Source organism: Pan troglodytes, chromosome 6 (genome assembly GCF_028858775.2).
Source record: "Pan troglodytes isolate AG18354 chromosome 6, NHGRI_mPanTro3-v2.0_pri, whole genome shotgun sequence".
NCBI lineage: Eukaryota > Metazoa > Chordata > Mammalia > Primates > Hominidae > Pan > Pan troglodytes.
The window spans coordinates 108,601,421-108,615,503 of NC_072404.2; the positions used below are offsets into that span (position 1 = coordinate 108,601,421).

The 14,083-nt window shown below is 50.2% G+C and overlaps 1 protein-coding gene across 3 annotated transcripts in view; it reads right to left on the minus strand.

Annotated features, from left to right (window-relative positions):
* KPNA7 (karyopherin subunit alpha 7) overlaps positions 1–13,876 on the minus strand; it is a 46,756-nt gene extending 32,880 nt beyond the window's left edge. Inside the window, exons 1-2 of one of the 3 annotated variants that reach the window (XM_009453238.4) lie at positions 13,799–13,876; positions 1,880–1,968 (exon numbers count right to left, since the gene is read on the minus strand). In XM_009453238.4, the coding sequence (XP_009451513.3) occupies positions 1,880–1,945 (66 nt within the window). In that variant the 5' untranslated portion in view covers positions 1,946–1,968; positions 13,799–13,876. 3 annotated transcript variants of the gene reach the window in all.
* Positions 13,877–14,083: the final 207 nt, after the last annotated feature.

Consider the following 14,083-nt stretch of genomic DNA (forward strand, 5'->3'; position numbering starts at 1 on the left):
AAGGTGGAGCTAAACTTATACGATGCCAGTCAAGATACAGAGATGGGGGCTGGGTGCAGTGGCTCATGCCAGTAATCCCAGCACTTTGGGAGGCCAAGACAGGCAGATCACTTGAGGCCAGGAGTTTGAGACCAGCCTGGCCAACATGGCAAAACCCTGTCTCCACTAAAAATACAAAAAATTAGCCGGGCGTAATTGTGCACACCTGTAATCCCAGCTACTTGGGAGGCTGAGGCACGAGAATCGCTTGAACCTGGGAGGCAGAGGTTGCAGTGAGCCAGGATCACACTGCTGCACTCCAGCCTGGACTATGAAGCAAGTCTTCATCTCAAAAATAAAAAGATACAGAGATGGAGGACAGAGCTTGCAACACAAAACTATGTGACCAAAGAAGCCGAGTGAATGTTAGAATCCATATACACAGCACACACCCCCCGTCCCCAGCCCTTGGGCTCAACCTGGAAGCAAGAACAGCCTGGACTTCTCAGTTCCAAGTCCTATTTCTACAAGGCATGCCTGTTGGCCATACCTATATGCTAACGTTTTAGCTCCTTGGTAAGCCTCATTGACGTGAGCAGCTGTAAACACCTGTATACTGGCCCTTGAGGAAGCAATCCAGCCCCTCGGAGATAAATAGCAGCCTGGTTTTTTATTTTTTTCAGACGAAGTCTCACACTGTCGCCTGGAGGGAGTGCAGTGGCACAATCTCGGCTCACTGCAACCTCCACCTCCCAGGTTCAAGCAGTTCTCCTGCTTTAGCCTCCCAAGTAGCTGGGATTACAGGCCCCCGCCACCATGCACATCTAGTTTTTTGTATTCTTAGTACAGACAGGGTTTCACCATGTTGGCCAGGCTGGTCTCAAACTCCTGACCTCAGGTGATCACTTTGGCCTCCCAAAGTGCTGGAATTACAGGTGTGAGCCATCATGCCCAGCCCAGCCTGGTTTTTTGTTTGGTTTTGTTTTAGAGACAGGGTCTGGCTCTGTCACCCAGATTGGAGTGCAGTGGCACAATCACAGTTCACTGCAGCCTTGAACTCCTGGGCTCAAGCAATCCTCCTGCCTCAGCCACCAGAGTATCTGAGACTACAGGCACACACCACCACACCTGGCCGATTTTTTGTTTTTGTAGAGTTGGAGGTCTTGGTATGTTACCCAGGCTGGTCTAGAACTCCTATCCTCAAGCGATCCTCCCACCTTGGCCTCCCCCAAAGTACTGGGAACACAGGCATGAGCTACCATGCCCAGCTAAGCAGCCCTGTTTTATGGATGAAGAAACTGGGGTTCTGAAATTAAATAATTGCAAGATTCCACGGAAACTTTGATTTGATTCCACAGTTGTCTGGCTCCTAAGTCCACATGCTTTTGTCTTCTCCACCTTTAATATTTTATGATGAAAATAGCAAACATACAGAAAAGTTGGAAGGATAATTCAGGGAAACACCTAGTCATCTATCTAAAGAATCTTTTGCTATATTTGCCTTTTCAACCCATCTCTCCACCACCTCCCTGTACCCCGCTTTTTTTTTTTGAGATGGAGTTTCTCTCTTGTCGCCCAGGCTGGAGTGCAGTGGCCTGATCTCAGCTCACTGCAACCTCTGCCTCCCAGGTTCAAGCGATTCTCCTGCCTCAGCCTCCCAAGTAGCTGGGATTACAAGTACAAGCCACTACACCCAGGTCATTTTTGTATTTTTAGTAGAGACGGGGTTACACCATGTTGGCCAGGATCGTCTTAACCTCCTGACCTTGTGATCTGCCCGTCTCAGCCTCTCAAAGTGTTGGGATTACAGGCATGAGCCACCGCGCCTGGTCTCTTCACCCCGTTTTTTATGCAGATTGCACTGGTCCCCAATAGAAGCAGGTGGGTGCTTCATACTCACAGATGCATCTTTGCCTCGGTACTTAAATTTTCTCCGCCTCTCTTCTGGAGCATCTAAGGTCGGCATATTGACTGGAAGTAGTAAGTTACCTGCAGGTTGGACAGCAACAAAGAAATTTTCAGTGCCCATTGTGTGGGTTATTATGTCAGTATCATAAGGTTCTAACCCTTAAAGGGCTCACAGTGGAGCAAAGGGCAGACCCAGGAAGCTAGCTTTTTTTTTTTTTTTTTTTTTTTTTTGAGACAGAGTCTCGCTCTGTTGCCCAGACTTGAGTGCAGTGGGGGGATATCAGTTCACTGCAACCTCCGCCTCCCGGGTTCAAGTGGTTCTCCTGCCTCAGCCTCCCGGGTAGCTGGGACTATAGGCGCCTGCCACCATGCCCGGCTAATTTTTGTCTTTTTAGTAGAGACGGGGTTTCACCACGTTGGCCAGGCTGGTCTTGAACTCCTGACCTTGTGATCCGCCCACCTCGGCCTCCCAAAGTGCTGGGATTACAGGCATGAGCCACCGCGCCCAGCCAGCATTTTTTATTTTTTGGGACCAGAGAAGCTGAGTGAGAGTTAGAACCCATATACACAGCACAGACTCCCCGTCCCCAACCCTTGGGCTCAACCTGGCAGCAAGAACAACAGTCTGGACTTCTCAGCTCCATGTCCTATTTCTGCAAGACCTGCTTGTTGGCATCAGAGTCTCACTCTGTCACCCGGGCTGGAGTGCATTGGCACAATCACGGCTCACTGCAACCTTGACCTCCTGGACTCAAGTGATCCACCCACCTCAGCCTCTTGAGTAGCTGGGACTACAGGCATGAGCCACCACACATGACTTACTTATTATTTATTTTATTTATTTATTTTTTGAGACAGAGTCTCACTCTGTCACCCAGGCTGGAGTGCGGTGGCGCAATCTTGGCTCACTGCAAGCTCCGCCTCCCGGGTTCACGCCATTCTCCTACCTCAGCCTCCCGAGTAGCTGGGACTACAGGCACCTGCCACCACGCTCAGCTAATTTTTTTGTATTTTTAGTAGAGACGGGGTTTCACCGTGTTAGCCAGGATGGTCTCTATCTCCTGACCTCGTGATCCACCCACCTCGGCCTCCCAAAGTGCTGGGATTACAGGTGTGAGCCACCGTGCCCGGCCACACCTGGCTTATTTTTGGTTTTGTTTGTTTGTTTTTGTAGAGTCGGCTTTTCACCACGTTGGCCAGGCTGGTCTTGAACTCCTGACCTTGGATCCACCCACCTCAGCCTCCCAAAGTGCTGGGATTACAGACATGAACCTGAAGTCAGCTTCTATAAGCATCACCACACCAGCTCAGTAGGCTGTGAACACTGTGGGAGCACCAAGACCACCAATGCTGGGCATAGCAGTAAAGGAAAGCTTTTACAAGTGCTTTGGCTTCAACTGGGTCCTCAATGAGGCAGATGGGCTGGTTGTCATATATAGAAGCCTTTCGTGCCAGGTGCAGTGGCTCACACCTATAATCCCAGCACTTTGGAAGGCTAAGGCAGATGGATCACTTGAGGCCAGGAGTTCGAGATCAGCCTGGGCAACATGGGGAAACCCCATCTCTACTAGAAATACAAAAATTAGCCAGGCATGGTGGCGGACACCTATAATTCCAGCTATTTGGGAGGCTGAAGCAGGAGGATCACTTGAATCCGGGAGGCGGAGGTTGCAGTGAGCTGAGATTGTGCCACTGTACTCGAGCCTGGGCAACAGAGTAAGATTCCGTCTCAAAAAGAAAAAGAAAAGAAGGCTTTCACACGGTGTGTCTGAGGAGTTATAAATCAGGCATATGTACAGGGTGGTGAGGAGACCCGCCAAGGCTGCAACAGGAAAACCCCACACCCAATGCACCAGCACATGGGGTCAGGACAGTCTCAAGCACAAGTCACTGAGAATCCTTCAGTAGACTGCCTCCACCCCAGTCCAGACCACTATCACCTCTTACCCACACTACTGCAGTTGCCTTCCAGCTGGTCTTCCTGCTTCTCCCATTGCCTTATTCCAATCTGTTCTTTGCACAGAGTACATGTGATTGTGGATCACCTGAGGTCAGGAGTTCGAGACCAGCCAGACCAACATGGCGAAACCCTGTCTCTACTAAAAGTACAAAATTAGCCAGGCGTAGTGGCAGGCACCTGTAGTCCCAGCTACTCAGGAGGCTGAGACAGGAGAATCGCTTGAACCCAGGGGGCGGAGGTTGCCGTGAGCCAAGATCGTACCACTACACTCCAGCCTGGGCAACAGAGCAAGACTCCAACTCAAAAAAAAAAAAAAAGAAAAAAATCCGATTAGTCAGGCACAGTGGCTCATGCCTGTAATCTCAACAACTTGAGAGGTTAAGGTGGAGAATTGCTTAAGGCCAGGTGTTCAAGACCAGCTTGGGCAACAAAGCAAGATCCCCGTCTCTACAAAAAATATAAAAATAAGCTGGGCATGGTGGCACATACCTGTAGTCCCAGCCACTTGAGGCTGAGGTGGGAGGATTTCTGGAGCCCAGGAAGTCAAGGCTGCAGTGAGCCATGATTGCACCACTGCACTCCAGCCTGGACAGCAGAGCCAGACCCTGTCTCTAAAACAAACAAACAAAAAAAGGAAAAAATCAAGAAGAATCTGATCTAACTCTCCTGCTTAAAAAAACTCTCCTGGCTACCCAATGAGTTTAGAAGAAAATTCACTTTCTGCACTGGCCCCAGCCCACTTCACCTCCAACAACTCTTTCCTTGATCATTGTGTTCTAGACCCCTGGGCTTCATTATCAAGTGTTCCAGGTTCATTGTACTTGGGCCTTTGAAGGAGCGGCTCTGCCCAGGATCTCTGCACACTTGGCTCCTCTTCAGTCTCTGCTTAAACATCTCTGAAAGCCCTTTTAACTGTCTTCCCAGTCTTATTTTCTTCTCAGCTTTAACCACTGCCTGATATTTTCTTGTTTGTCCAACTTCCTCTCCTCCTACTCCCCATGGTAACAGTACTATGTGTGTCTTAGGCAGGGATTTCTTACCTCTTTCACAACACATGACAAAGTAGGTACTCAAATATTTGTCAAGGGAGGGTAGTGTGTGATACGAGATAGGGAGTTGGCCCTCAGTTAGAGGTGGTTATTCAAATCAGGCCAAGTTTGAACTTTTTTTAAATTGGAGGGAGTTTACTTTTGTGTTTTTGTTTTGCTTTTGAGACAGTCTTGCTCCGTTGCCCAGGCTGGAGTGCAATAAATAGTGTAATCATGGCTTACTGCAGCCTCAACCTCTTGAGCTCAAGTGATCCTCCTGCCTCAGCCTCCTGAGCAGCTAGGACTACAGGCACAAGTCACCAAGGCTGGCTAATTTGTATTTTTTGTAGAGATGGGATCTCACTATGTTGCCCAGGCTGGTTTCAAACCCCTGGGCTAAAGCAATCCTCCCCCTCAGCCTCCCAAAGCATTGGGATTACAGGCATGAGCCACTGCACCTGGCCCCAAGTTTGAATGTTCACAAGGCAGCAGGGAATATTTCTTACAGGTATGTAATATTCATCTGTTTCTGACCATACGAGATGGTCCAGACTACATTATAGAAAAGAGAAAATTGGATAAAGAAAGTCAACTGACTCTTGTCTTCAGTGAATAGCAGCCAAGAATAGTTTTGGTAGAAAAGACTAATTCAGACATATCAATTTGAAAGGGGCAGTGCAGACAACTTGGAGATTTGCATCAGAGAATTTAGAGCTGGCTGGGCACAGTGGCTCATGCCTATAATCCCATCACTTTGGGAGGCCAAGACGGGTGGATCACCTGAGGTCAGGAGTTCGAGACCAACCTGGCCAACATGGCGAAACCCTGTCTCTACTAAAAATACAAAGATTAGCCAGGTGTGGTGGCACACGTGCCTGTAATCCCAACTACTTGAGAGGCCGAGGCAGGAGAATCACTTGAATCTGGGAGGCAGAGGTTGCAGTGAGCCTAGATCAAGCCACTACACTCCAGCCTGGGCAACAGAGTGAGACTCTGTCTCAAAAAAAGTAATTTAGGGCCAAGACTGATGTTGTAAGAAGAGAGACAAGCTCTATGCAAGATCAGAACAAGGATCGAGTCTTGAGGATGCTCACATTAGGGCCTGAGAGAATGATGAATTAGCAAAGAACCAGGACAAAGGAGGGAGTTGGAGATAGAACAACAGAGTTAGTATCAGAGGCACTGCTGGCAACAGTAGTCACTGCGCCAGGGACAAGTCCCTAAAATCAAGCTCCAGCCACCCACAGCAAGACAGGAGCTACAGGAGAGCATGTCAGCTGAGCCTCAGAGCAGAGGAAACCAACAGCCCACACCATCCCTCTGGGTTTCAGATCCTGGTGGCTCTGCCTGCTTTAAAGCATTAGTTTCCTCCAGAGCCTGGGAAAGAATAGCCTATATACCTTGTCTGCAAATCTGATCATGGGAAATGCAAATTAGTTCCTGGAATTGACCAATCTCTCCCACTCTCCGATCTCAAAGCCAGAGAGGTGGAGGGTGACACCTGGTTTAAACATTCACGAAGCTCTCAATCATTGTGAGTCATATTGACCTCCTCCCCAACCAATGTGGACAAAGGGACCTCAGTGAATCCAGAGTCCTTCGGTTGCTGCCCAGGGAACCCTCACACAAGTTGGCTTAAGACTATCTCAGGCTTTAGATTTCTTCAATACAACTTCAAGCTCGAGGTAGCTTTACTCCTAGCAACACATCAGAACTCAGTATACCTGGGAAGGGAAGAGAACAACATTGCAAGACAGCCTCAGCACTGGGAGATCAGGCTAGGAAACACTGGTGTCCGATCCACATGTGTCCTTTTTTTTTTTTTTTTTTTTGAGACAGAGTTTCATTCTTGTAGCCCAGGCTGGAGTGCAGTGGTGCAATCTCAGCTCACTGCAACCTCCACCTCTCGGTTCAAGCAATTCTTCTGCCTCAGCCTCCCAAGTAGCTGGGATTACAGGCACCTGCCACCACACCCAGCTAATTTTTGTATTTTTTTTCTTTTTTTTGGTAGAGATGGGGTTTCATCATATTGCTGAGCTGGTCTCAAACTCCTGACCTCAGGTGGCCCACCCGCCTCGGCCCCCCAAAGTGCTGGGATTACAGGAGTGAGCCACCACGCGTGGCCTACTTTTAAGTAATCTCAAATTCTGCCCCATAAGGAAGCGTTGCTTTTTAAGACTAAATTGGCCAGGCACAGTGGCTCACACCTATAGTCTCAACGCTTTGGGAGGCCAAGGCAGAAGCTTGAGGCAGGAGTTTGAGACCAGCCTCAGCAAAATGGTGAGACCCTATCTCTACCAAAAAAGATTAAAAAAATAAATAATTAATCCGGCATTGTGATGGGCACCTATAGTCCCAGATACTCGGTGGGAGGATCGCCTGAGCCCCAGAAATCAAGGCTGCAGTGAGCCATGATTGTGCCACTGCACTCCAGCATGGGTGACAGAGACCCTGTCTCAAAAAGAAAAAAAGAAAAGAAAAAATCATTGCTATTGATCACAGTATCCTTTTAACATCTTGAAAACTAGATTCCTAGTCACCAGAATAACCAATGTCAAGAGGATCATCAGTTGAACCAAAATTTGGGTTTAAATGAGATTCTAGTTCTAGGTCTCCAAGAATTGAGACAGGGCATTTATAAGTCTGGAGTAGACAAGAATTATGGGCCTATTTAAGGAGCAATGGCCAAAAGGGATTTTTTTTTTTTTTTTTTTTTTTTTGAGACAGAGTCTCGCTCTGTTGCCAGGCTGGAGTGCAGTGGGTCGATCCCAGCTCACTGCAACCTCCGCCTCCTGGGTTCAAGTGATTCTCCTGTCTCAGCCTCCCAAGTAGCTGGAACTAAAGGCTCACACCACCACGCCCCCCAGCTAACTTTTGTATTTTTAGTAGAGACGGGGTTTTGCCATGTTGGCCAGGATGGTCTCAAACTCTTGACCTCATGATCCACCGTCTTGGCCTCCCAAAGTGCTAGGATTACATGTGTGAGCCACTGCACCTGGCCTTTAAAAAAAAAAGAGAGAGAGACAGAGTCTCATTGTTGCCCAGGCTGAAGTACAGCGGAGCAATCATAACTCACTGCAGCCTTGACCTCCTGGGCTCAAATGATCCTCCCACCTCAGCTTCCTGAGTAGCTGGGACCACAGGAACAAGCTACCACACTTCACTAATTTTTAAAATTTTTTGTAGAGATGGGGTCTTACTCTGTCACCCAGGTTGGGGTGCAGTGATACAATCATAGCTCACTGCAGCCTCAAACTACTGGGCTCAAGCAATCCTCTCACCTCAGACCCCCAAGTAGCTGGGACTACAGATATGCACCACCATACTCAGCTAATGTTTTCATTTTTCAGAGATGCGGTCTTGCTGTGTTGCCCACGCTGGTCTTGAACTCCTGACCTCAAGTGATCCTCCTGCCTCCACCTCTCAAATCACTGGAATTATGCACATGAGCCACTGCACCTGGCCCAAAACATTTATTATGTGCCCAGAATTTTAGACATTTAGGATTAAATGAAGTTTCATCTAATACTAAGGTAAAAATATCCCCATTTTGCAGGTGAAGGAGCCATCTCAGACATCATTTCCCAAAGTTCCCATAACTGTGAAGTATCAGAACCAGGACATCAGATTTGACTCCTGCGTCCAAGCTTTGCAGCCAAAAATCTGTAACAAGGTCTAATTAGGAAAGCATGAGATCACCACCATGGCCAGTGCAGTGGCTCACACCTGTAATCCCAGCACCTTGGGAGGCCAAGGTGGGCAGATCCTCTGAGGTCAGGAGTTTGAGATCATCCTTGGCCAATGTGGCAAAACCCCGTCTCTACTAAAAATATACAAAAAAAAAAAAAAATTAGCCAGGCATGGTGGCATGTGCCTGTAGTCCAAGCTACTTGGGAGGCTGAGGCAGGAGAATCACTTGAAACTGGGAGGCAGAGGTTACAGTGAGCTGAGATCACACCACTGCACTCCAGTCTGGGTGACAGAGCAAGACCCTATCTCAAAAAAAACAAAAAAACTAGCCAGTTGTGGTGGTGTGCACCTGTAGTCCCCCAGCTACTTGGGAGGCTGAGGAGGGAGAATCACTTGAGCACAGGAGGTGGAGGCTGCAGTGAGCAGAGATCACGCCACTGCAATCCAGCCTGGATAACAAAGAGAGACCCTGTTTCAAAGGAAAGAAGGGAAGGGAGGGAAGGGAGGGGAGGGAAGGGGAGGGAGGGGCGGGAGGAAGGGATGGGAGGGGAGGGGAGGGAGGGGAGGGAGGGGAGGGAGGGACGGGAGGGACGGGAGGGACGGGAGGGACGGGAGGGACGGGAGGGACGGGAGGGACGGGAGGGGACGGGAGGGAGGGGAGGGGAGGGAGGGGAGGGGAGGGAGGGGAGGGGAGGGACGGGAGGGGAGGGACGGGAGGGGAGGGACGGGAGGGGAGGGACGGGAGGGGAGGGACGGGAGGGGAGGGACGGAGGGGAGGGACGGAGGGGAGGGACGGAGGGGAGGGAAGGGAAGGGAAGGGAAGGGAAGGAAGGGAAGGGAAGGAAGGGAAGGGAAGGAAGGGAAGGAAGGGAAGGAAGGGAAGGAAAGGAAGGGAAGGAAGGGAAGGGAAGGAAGGGAAGGAAGGGAAGGAAGGGAAGGAAGGGAAGGAAGGGAAGGAAGGGAAGGAAGGGAAGGAAGGGAAGGAAGGGAAGGAAGGGAAGGAAGGGAAGGAAGGGAAGGAAGGGAAGGAAGGGAAGGAAGGGAAGGAAGGGAAGGAAGGGAAGGAAGGGAGGCCACCACTATGGGTGGCACTTAACACATGGGGTGAGATGTTAGAAAGGAGGAAAGCCCATTTCATGCAACAGAAACAATAGAGGCCACTTCTGAAATACCTGCTCTAGCTGCCACCTTGTTGCTACGCTTCACATGTTGCCAATGGCACAATTATCTCAGTTAATGAGACTGAGCATGCATGAGGAAGAGGCCAGTTTGGTACAAGGGGCTGCAATCCTGCCTCTGGGAAGACCCAAGACAGCACTCAGCTCTAAGACCATTGCCAAGGGAACTGCTCATCCTTCTGCCACATCCTGGAAGCCATGGCTATTAGAAACTCTGGGCGCGGTGGCTCATGCCTGTAATTCCAGCACTTTGGGAGGCTGAGGTGGGTGGATCACAAGGTCAGGAGTTCGAGACCAGCTTGGTCAACATGGTGAAACCCCGTCTCTACTAAAAATACAAAAATTAGCTGGGCGTGGTGGTGGGCGCCTGTAGTCTCAGCTACTCGGGAGGCTGAGGCACTGCAATCGCTTGAACCCGGGAGGCAGAGGTTGCAGTGAGCTGAGATGGTGCCACTGCACTCCAGCCTGGGCAACAGAGCGAGACTGTCTCAAAAAAAAAAAAAAAAAAAAAAAAAAAAGGCGTTTGCCACCTTCCTTCAAACCAAATATCATAGGAAATGGCTTGAAGCCGAGAAAGCTCAGCTGCAGATGAGACAGGGTCCTCCCCACTCCTTGAGGTATCTTTAGGGAGAGGGTTGAAGGTTACAGAGCTAGCAGATCACTTCGTGTAGGGACATTCTGCAAACCCAGCAGCAGAACAGATCCCTGTTGCTTCTCCAGGCTTCTCTGGTCACAGCTCGGATCCCGCTTCTTTCCCTTCACATGGCTGTTGGCAGCGACCAGGAGAGCTAGCTGCCCTGTCGTTCTTTACTTAAGAAAGTGTTGACAGCCAGGCAGAGGCTCATGCCTGTAATCCCAGCAGTTTGGGAGGATTATTTGAGACCAGGAGTTCAAGACTAGGGGCAACACAGTGAGACCCCATCTCTACAAATAAATGAAAAAAATATATAGCCAGGTGGTTGCTGTACAACTGCAGTCCCAGCTACTCAGGAGGCTAAGGCAGGAGGATCACTTGAGCCCAGTAGGTTGAGGCTGCAGCAGCGAGTTATGATTGCACCACTACGCTCCAGCCTAGGCAAGAGATCCCTTCTCTAATTAAAAAAAAAAAGAAAAGCACTGAGTTATACACAGTCCAAGTCAGTACCCTGCCCCTTTTTGTTTTGAGATAGGTCTTACTCCCATCATCCAGGCTGGAGTGCAGTGGCACAATTACAGCTCACTACAGCTGTGACTTTCTGGGCTCAGATGACCTCTCACCTCAGCCTCCCAAAGGAGCTGGGGCTACAGGCACACACCACCACACCCAGCTAAGTTTTTTGCATTTTAGAAAGACAGGTGTCTTGCTACATTGCCCAGGCTTGTCTCGAAGTCCTGGGCTCAAGTGATCCTCCCACTTCAGCCTCCCAAAGTGCTTGGATTACAGATATGAGCCACTGCACCTGGCCCAAGTCAGTACCTTTGTTCACTGGTTCTTCAAGTTTGAGATCCCAAGAAAGCCGAACTAGTGATTAAGACAAATGTCATCCACCTAGGGGTTTTATTTATCCCTGGGGTCTCAGGCCAGCTCAGCTGCTCCCTATACACTGTAAGACCCCTGCCCTGTGTGACAGGTACCAGAGGCCCTGCCAAGGAACCCTACCATGCCCAAGGTCCCCTAGGCTCCCAGGCTTCTTACCAACACCCCCTTTTTTTTTTTTTTGAGATGGAGTCTGGCTCTGTCGCCCAGGCTAGAATGCAGTGGCGTGATCTCAGCTCACTGCAACCTCCACCTTCCAGATTCAAGCAATTCTCCTGCCTCAGCCCCCTGAGTAGCTGGGATTACGGGCATGCGCCACCACGCCTAGCTAATTTTTGTATTTTTAGTGAAGACAGGGTTTCACCATGTTGGCCAGGCTGGTCTCGAACTCCTGACCTCAGGTGATCTGCCCGCCTCGGCCTCCCAAAGTGCTGGGATTACAGGCATGAGCCACCATGCCCGGCCACCTCTTACCCTTTCAATCCTTCTGAGTAAGGGACCATTATGGACTTCCAGGTCTTATTAACGGTATTGAGTCGCTTCCTCTGGTTGGGGCATTTCAGGCCATTTTTGAGCTTTCTATACTTTTCTAGATCTAGCTGAGTTTTTCCTGTGAGCAACTTTCATGAACTGAGAACCATTTTAAATTAAGACATGTCATCATCCAAGAGTTGGCTTCTACAAAATAGCATTTTTTGGATTTCAAAGTAACACATAGTGAGGGCTTAAAGGATATAAATACTTCAGAAATATATTGAACGTTAGCTTCCAATAACCCCACTCCTCCACCAAGTTAACCTTTAAAAACTCACCGCCCTCTGTGTGCCTAGCCAGGCTGCAGCTGCACAGGCACTGACATGGTAATTCGAGGAGGGGATCTTGAACATGCCATTTTGCGACATGTGTTTCTTTCATCTGTACCTTGGACATCATTTGATATCTGTATGTTCAGATCTGCATCACTACCAGCCAGTTCTTCAAAGTAGGGTTTGTTTAAGCTAAAACCACATGTTGGATTCGAGCTAGCGAGTCAATGAGACTTATCTGCCAGGAAGGAGGGGTTCAGGGATCCCAGCAGCCTCTGCCTCAATGCCTCAAGATGCATTGGTCCACAAGCTGAGGCTAGCTGGGGTTGGGGGTGGAGAGGTAGGTAAAGTGTCCAGGGACAGGAGAGGACAGCCAGGGAGGAGAAAAGGCCCAGGAACGGGGACTCCACCTTGCCTTTTTTTTTTTTTTTTTGAGACAGAGTCTTGCTCTGTCACCCAGGCTGGAGTGTAGTGGTGCTATCTCGGCTCACTGCAGCCTCCGCCTCCTGGGTTGAAGCAATTCTCCTCCCTCAGCCTCCCAAATAGCTGGGATTACAGTCACACACCACCACACCCAGCTAATTTTTGTATTTTTACTAGAGACAGAGTTTCATCATGTTGGCCAGACTGGTCTGGAACTCCTGGCCTCAAGCAACCCACGCACCTCGGCCTCCCAAAGTGCTGGGATTACAGGCGTGAGCCTCCATGCCCGGCCCCACCTCGCTACTCTTTAGCTTTCTGAGGGGCTTTACCAACATGAATGAGACGCACCTGGGGATTCCAGACTTCAGTTTCAATGCTGAGAAAGAGGGGCCAGAGGGGCTGCAGGCTATGCCCAGGTTGGAGTGATCTCGGCTCACCGCAGCCTCAAACTCCCTGGCTCAGGCAATCCTCCTGCCTCAGCCTCCCGAGTAGCCAGGACCACAGGCATGCACCATCACACCTGGCTAATTTTTTAATAGAGACTGGGCCTCGCTATGTTGCCTACTCTGGTCTCAAGTGATCCTCTCCCTTCAGCCTCCTGAGTAGCTAGGACTACAGGTGCACACTGCCATACCTGGCTGATTTTTTCAAAATTGTTTTTCTTTTTTTTGTAGAAACAGGGTCTTTGTTGCCCAGGCTGGTCTCAAACTCCTGTCCACAAGAAGGAGGCAAGAGACCAGGCCCTCTACCTGTGAAAGATATAAAAGCAAGCTTCCTGAGAGGGGGCTGAATCGGGAACAAGTCCCACAGGTGACAACATCCCGGGGAGTACTTCAGGAAGGAGGGGCACATGGCAAGGCCGAGGACATGGGAGTCACAGCCCACTATGTGGTTAGACTCACTCCAGACGCCCCGCAAGCCCGCGTCTGGGCTCTGCAGAGTAAACAGACCCCTGCACCTACCACTTCCTCCTTATCCACCCTCGAAAACAAGCCAAAGACGACCTAGCACAGTGTCTCTAAAGACACTGGCTGATTTCAACAGAGACAACAGCCTAGGCCTTCTCCAAGCTGCCCCCATGGGCAGGCAGATCTGCTTCAGAAAGGGCCCCCAGAGGCACCTCCGTGGTGGAGAGCAAGGGCACAGCAGCCTCCTCAGGGCCCCCAAACAGCTGCCTGGCTCATTACCCGTACAAGAGCAAGATATCTGATCAGCCAATACCCAGACAGAAGGACTCAGCCACGTCTGGAGCCGGGGCTCGTGCACACATTCGCACCTTCTCACACAGGGACAAGCCACCAACCACTCACCTGGCCAGGAGCCGCAGCCTCCAGCCCCTTGGTCAGCCTTAAATGCCCTCAGCTGATGGCAGGTGTTTCGCAGCCCTTGGCCCCACCTCACAGGGCTGATTCTACCCCCACGCCGATGGTTCTTATGCGTGAACGCAGATTGGAATCACTTGGGGAGTTTTGAGCCCACCCCGGGCAAGAGGCTGATTGAGTTGGTCAGGGAGGCTGAGGGGCGAGGCCCGGGTCTCCCAGGTGAGTCTCATGTTCAGAACCTTCAGCCTCTGCAGCTGTAGCATTTTGAGGCCC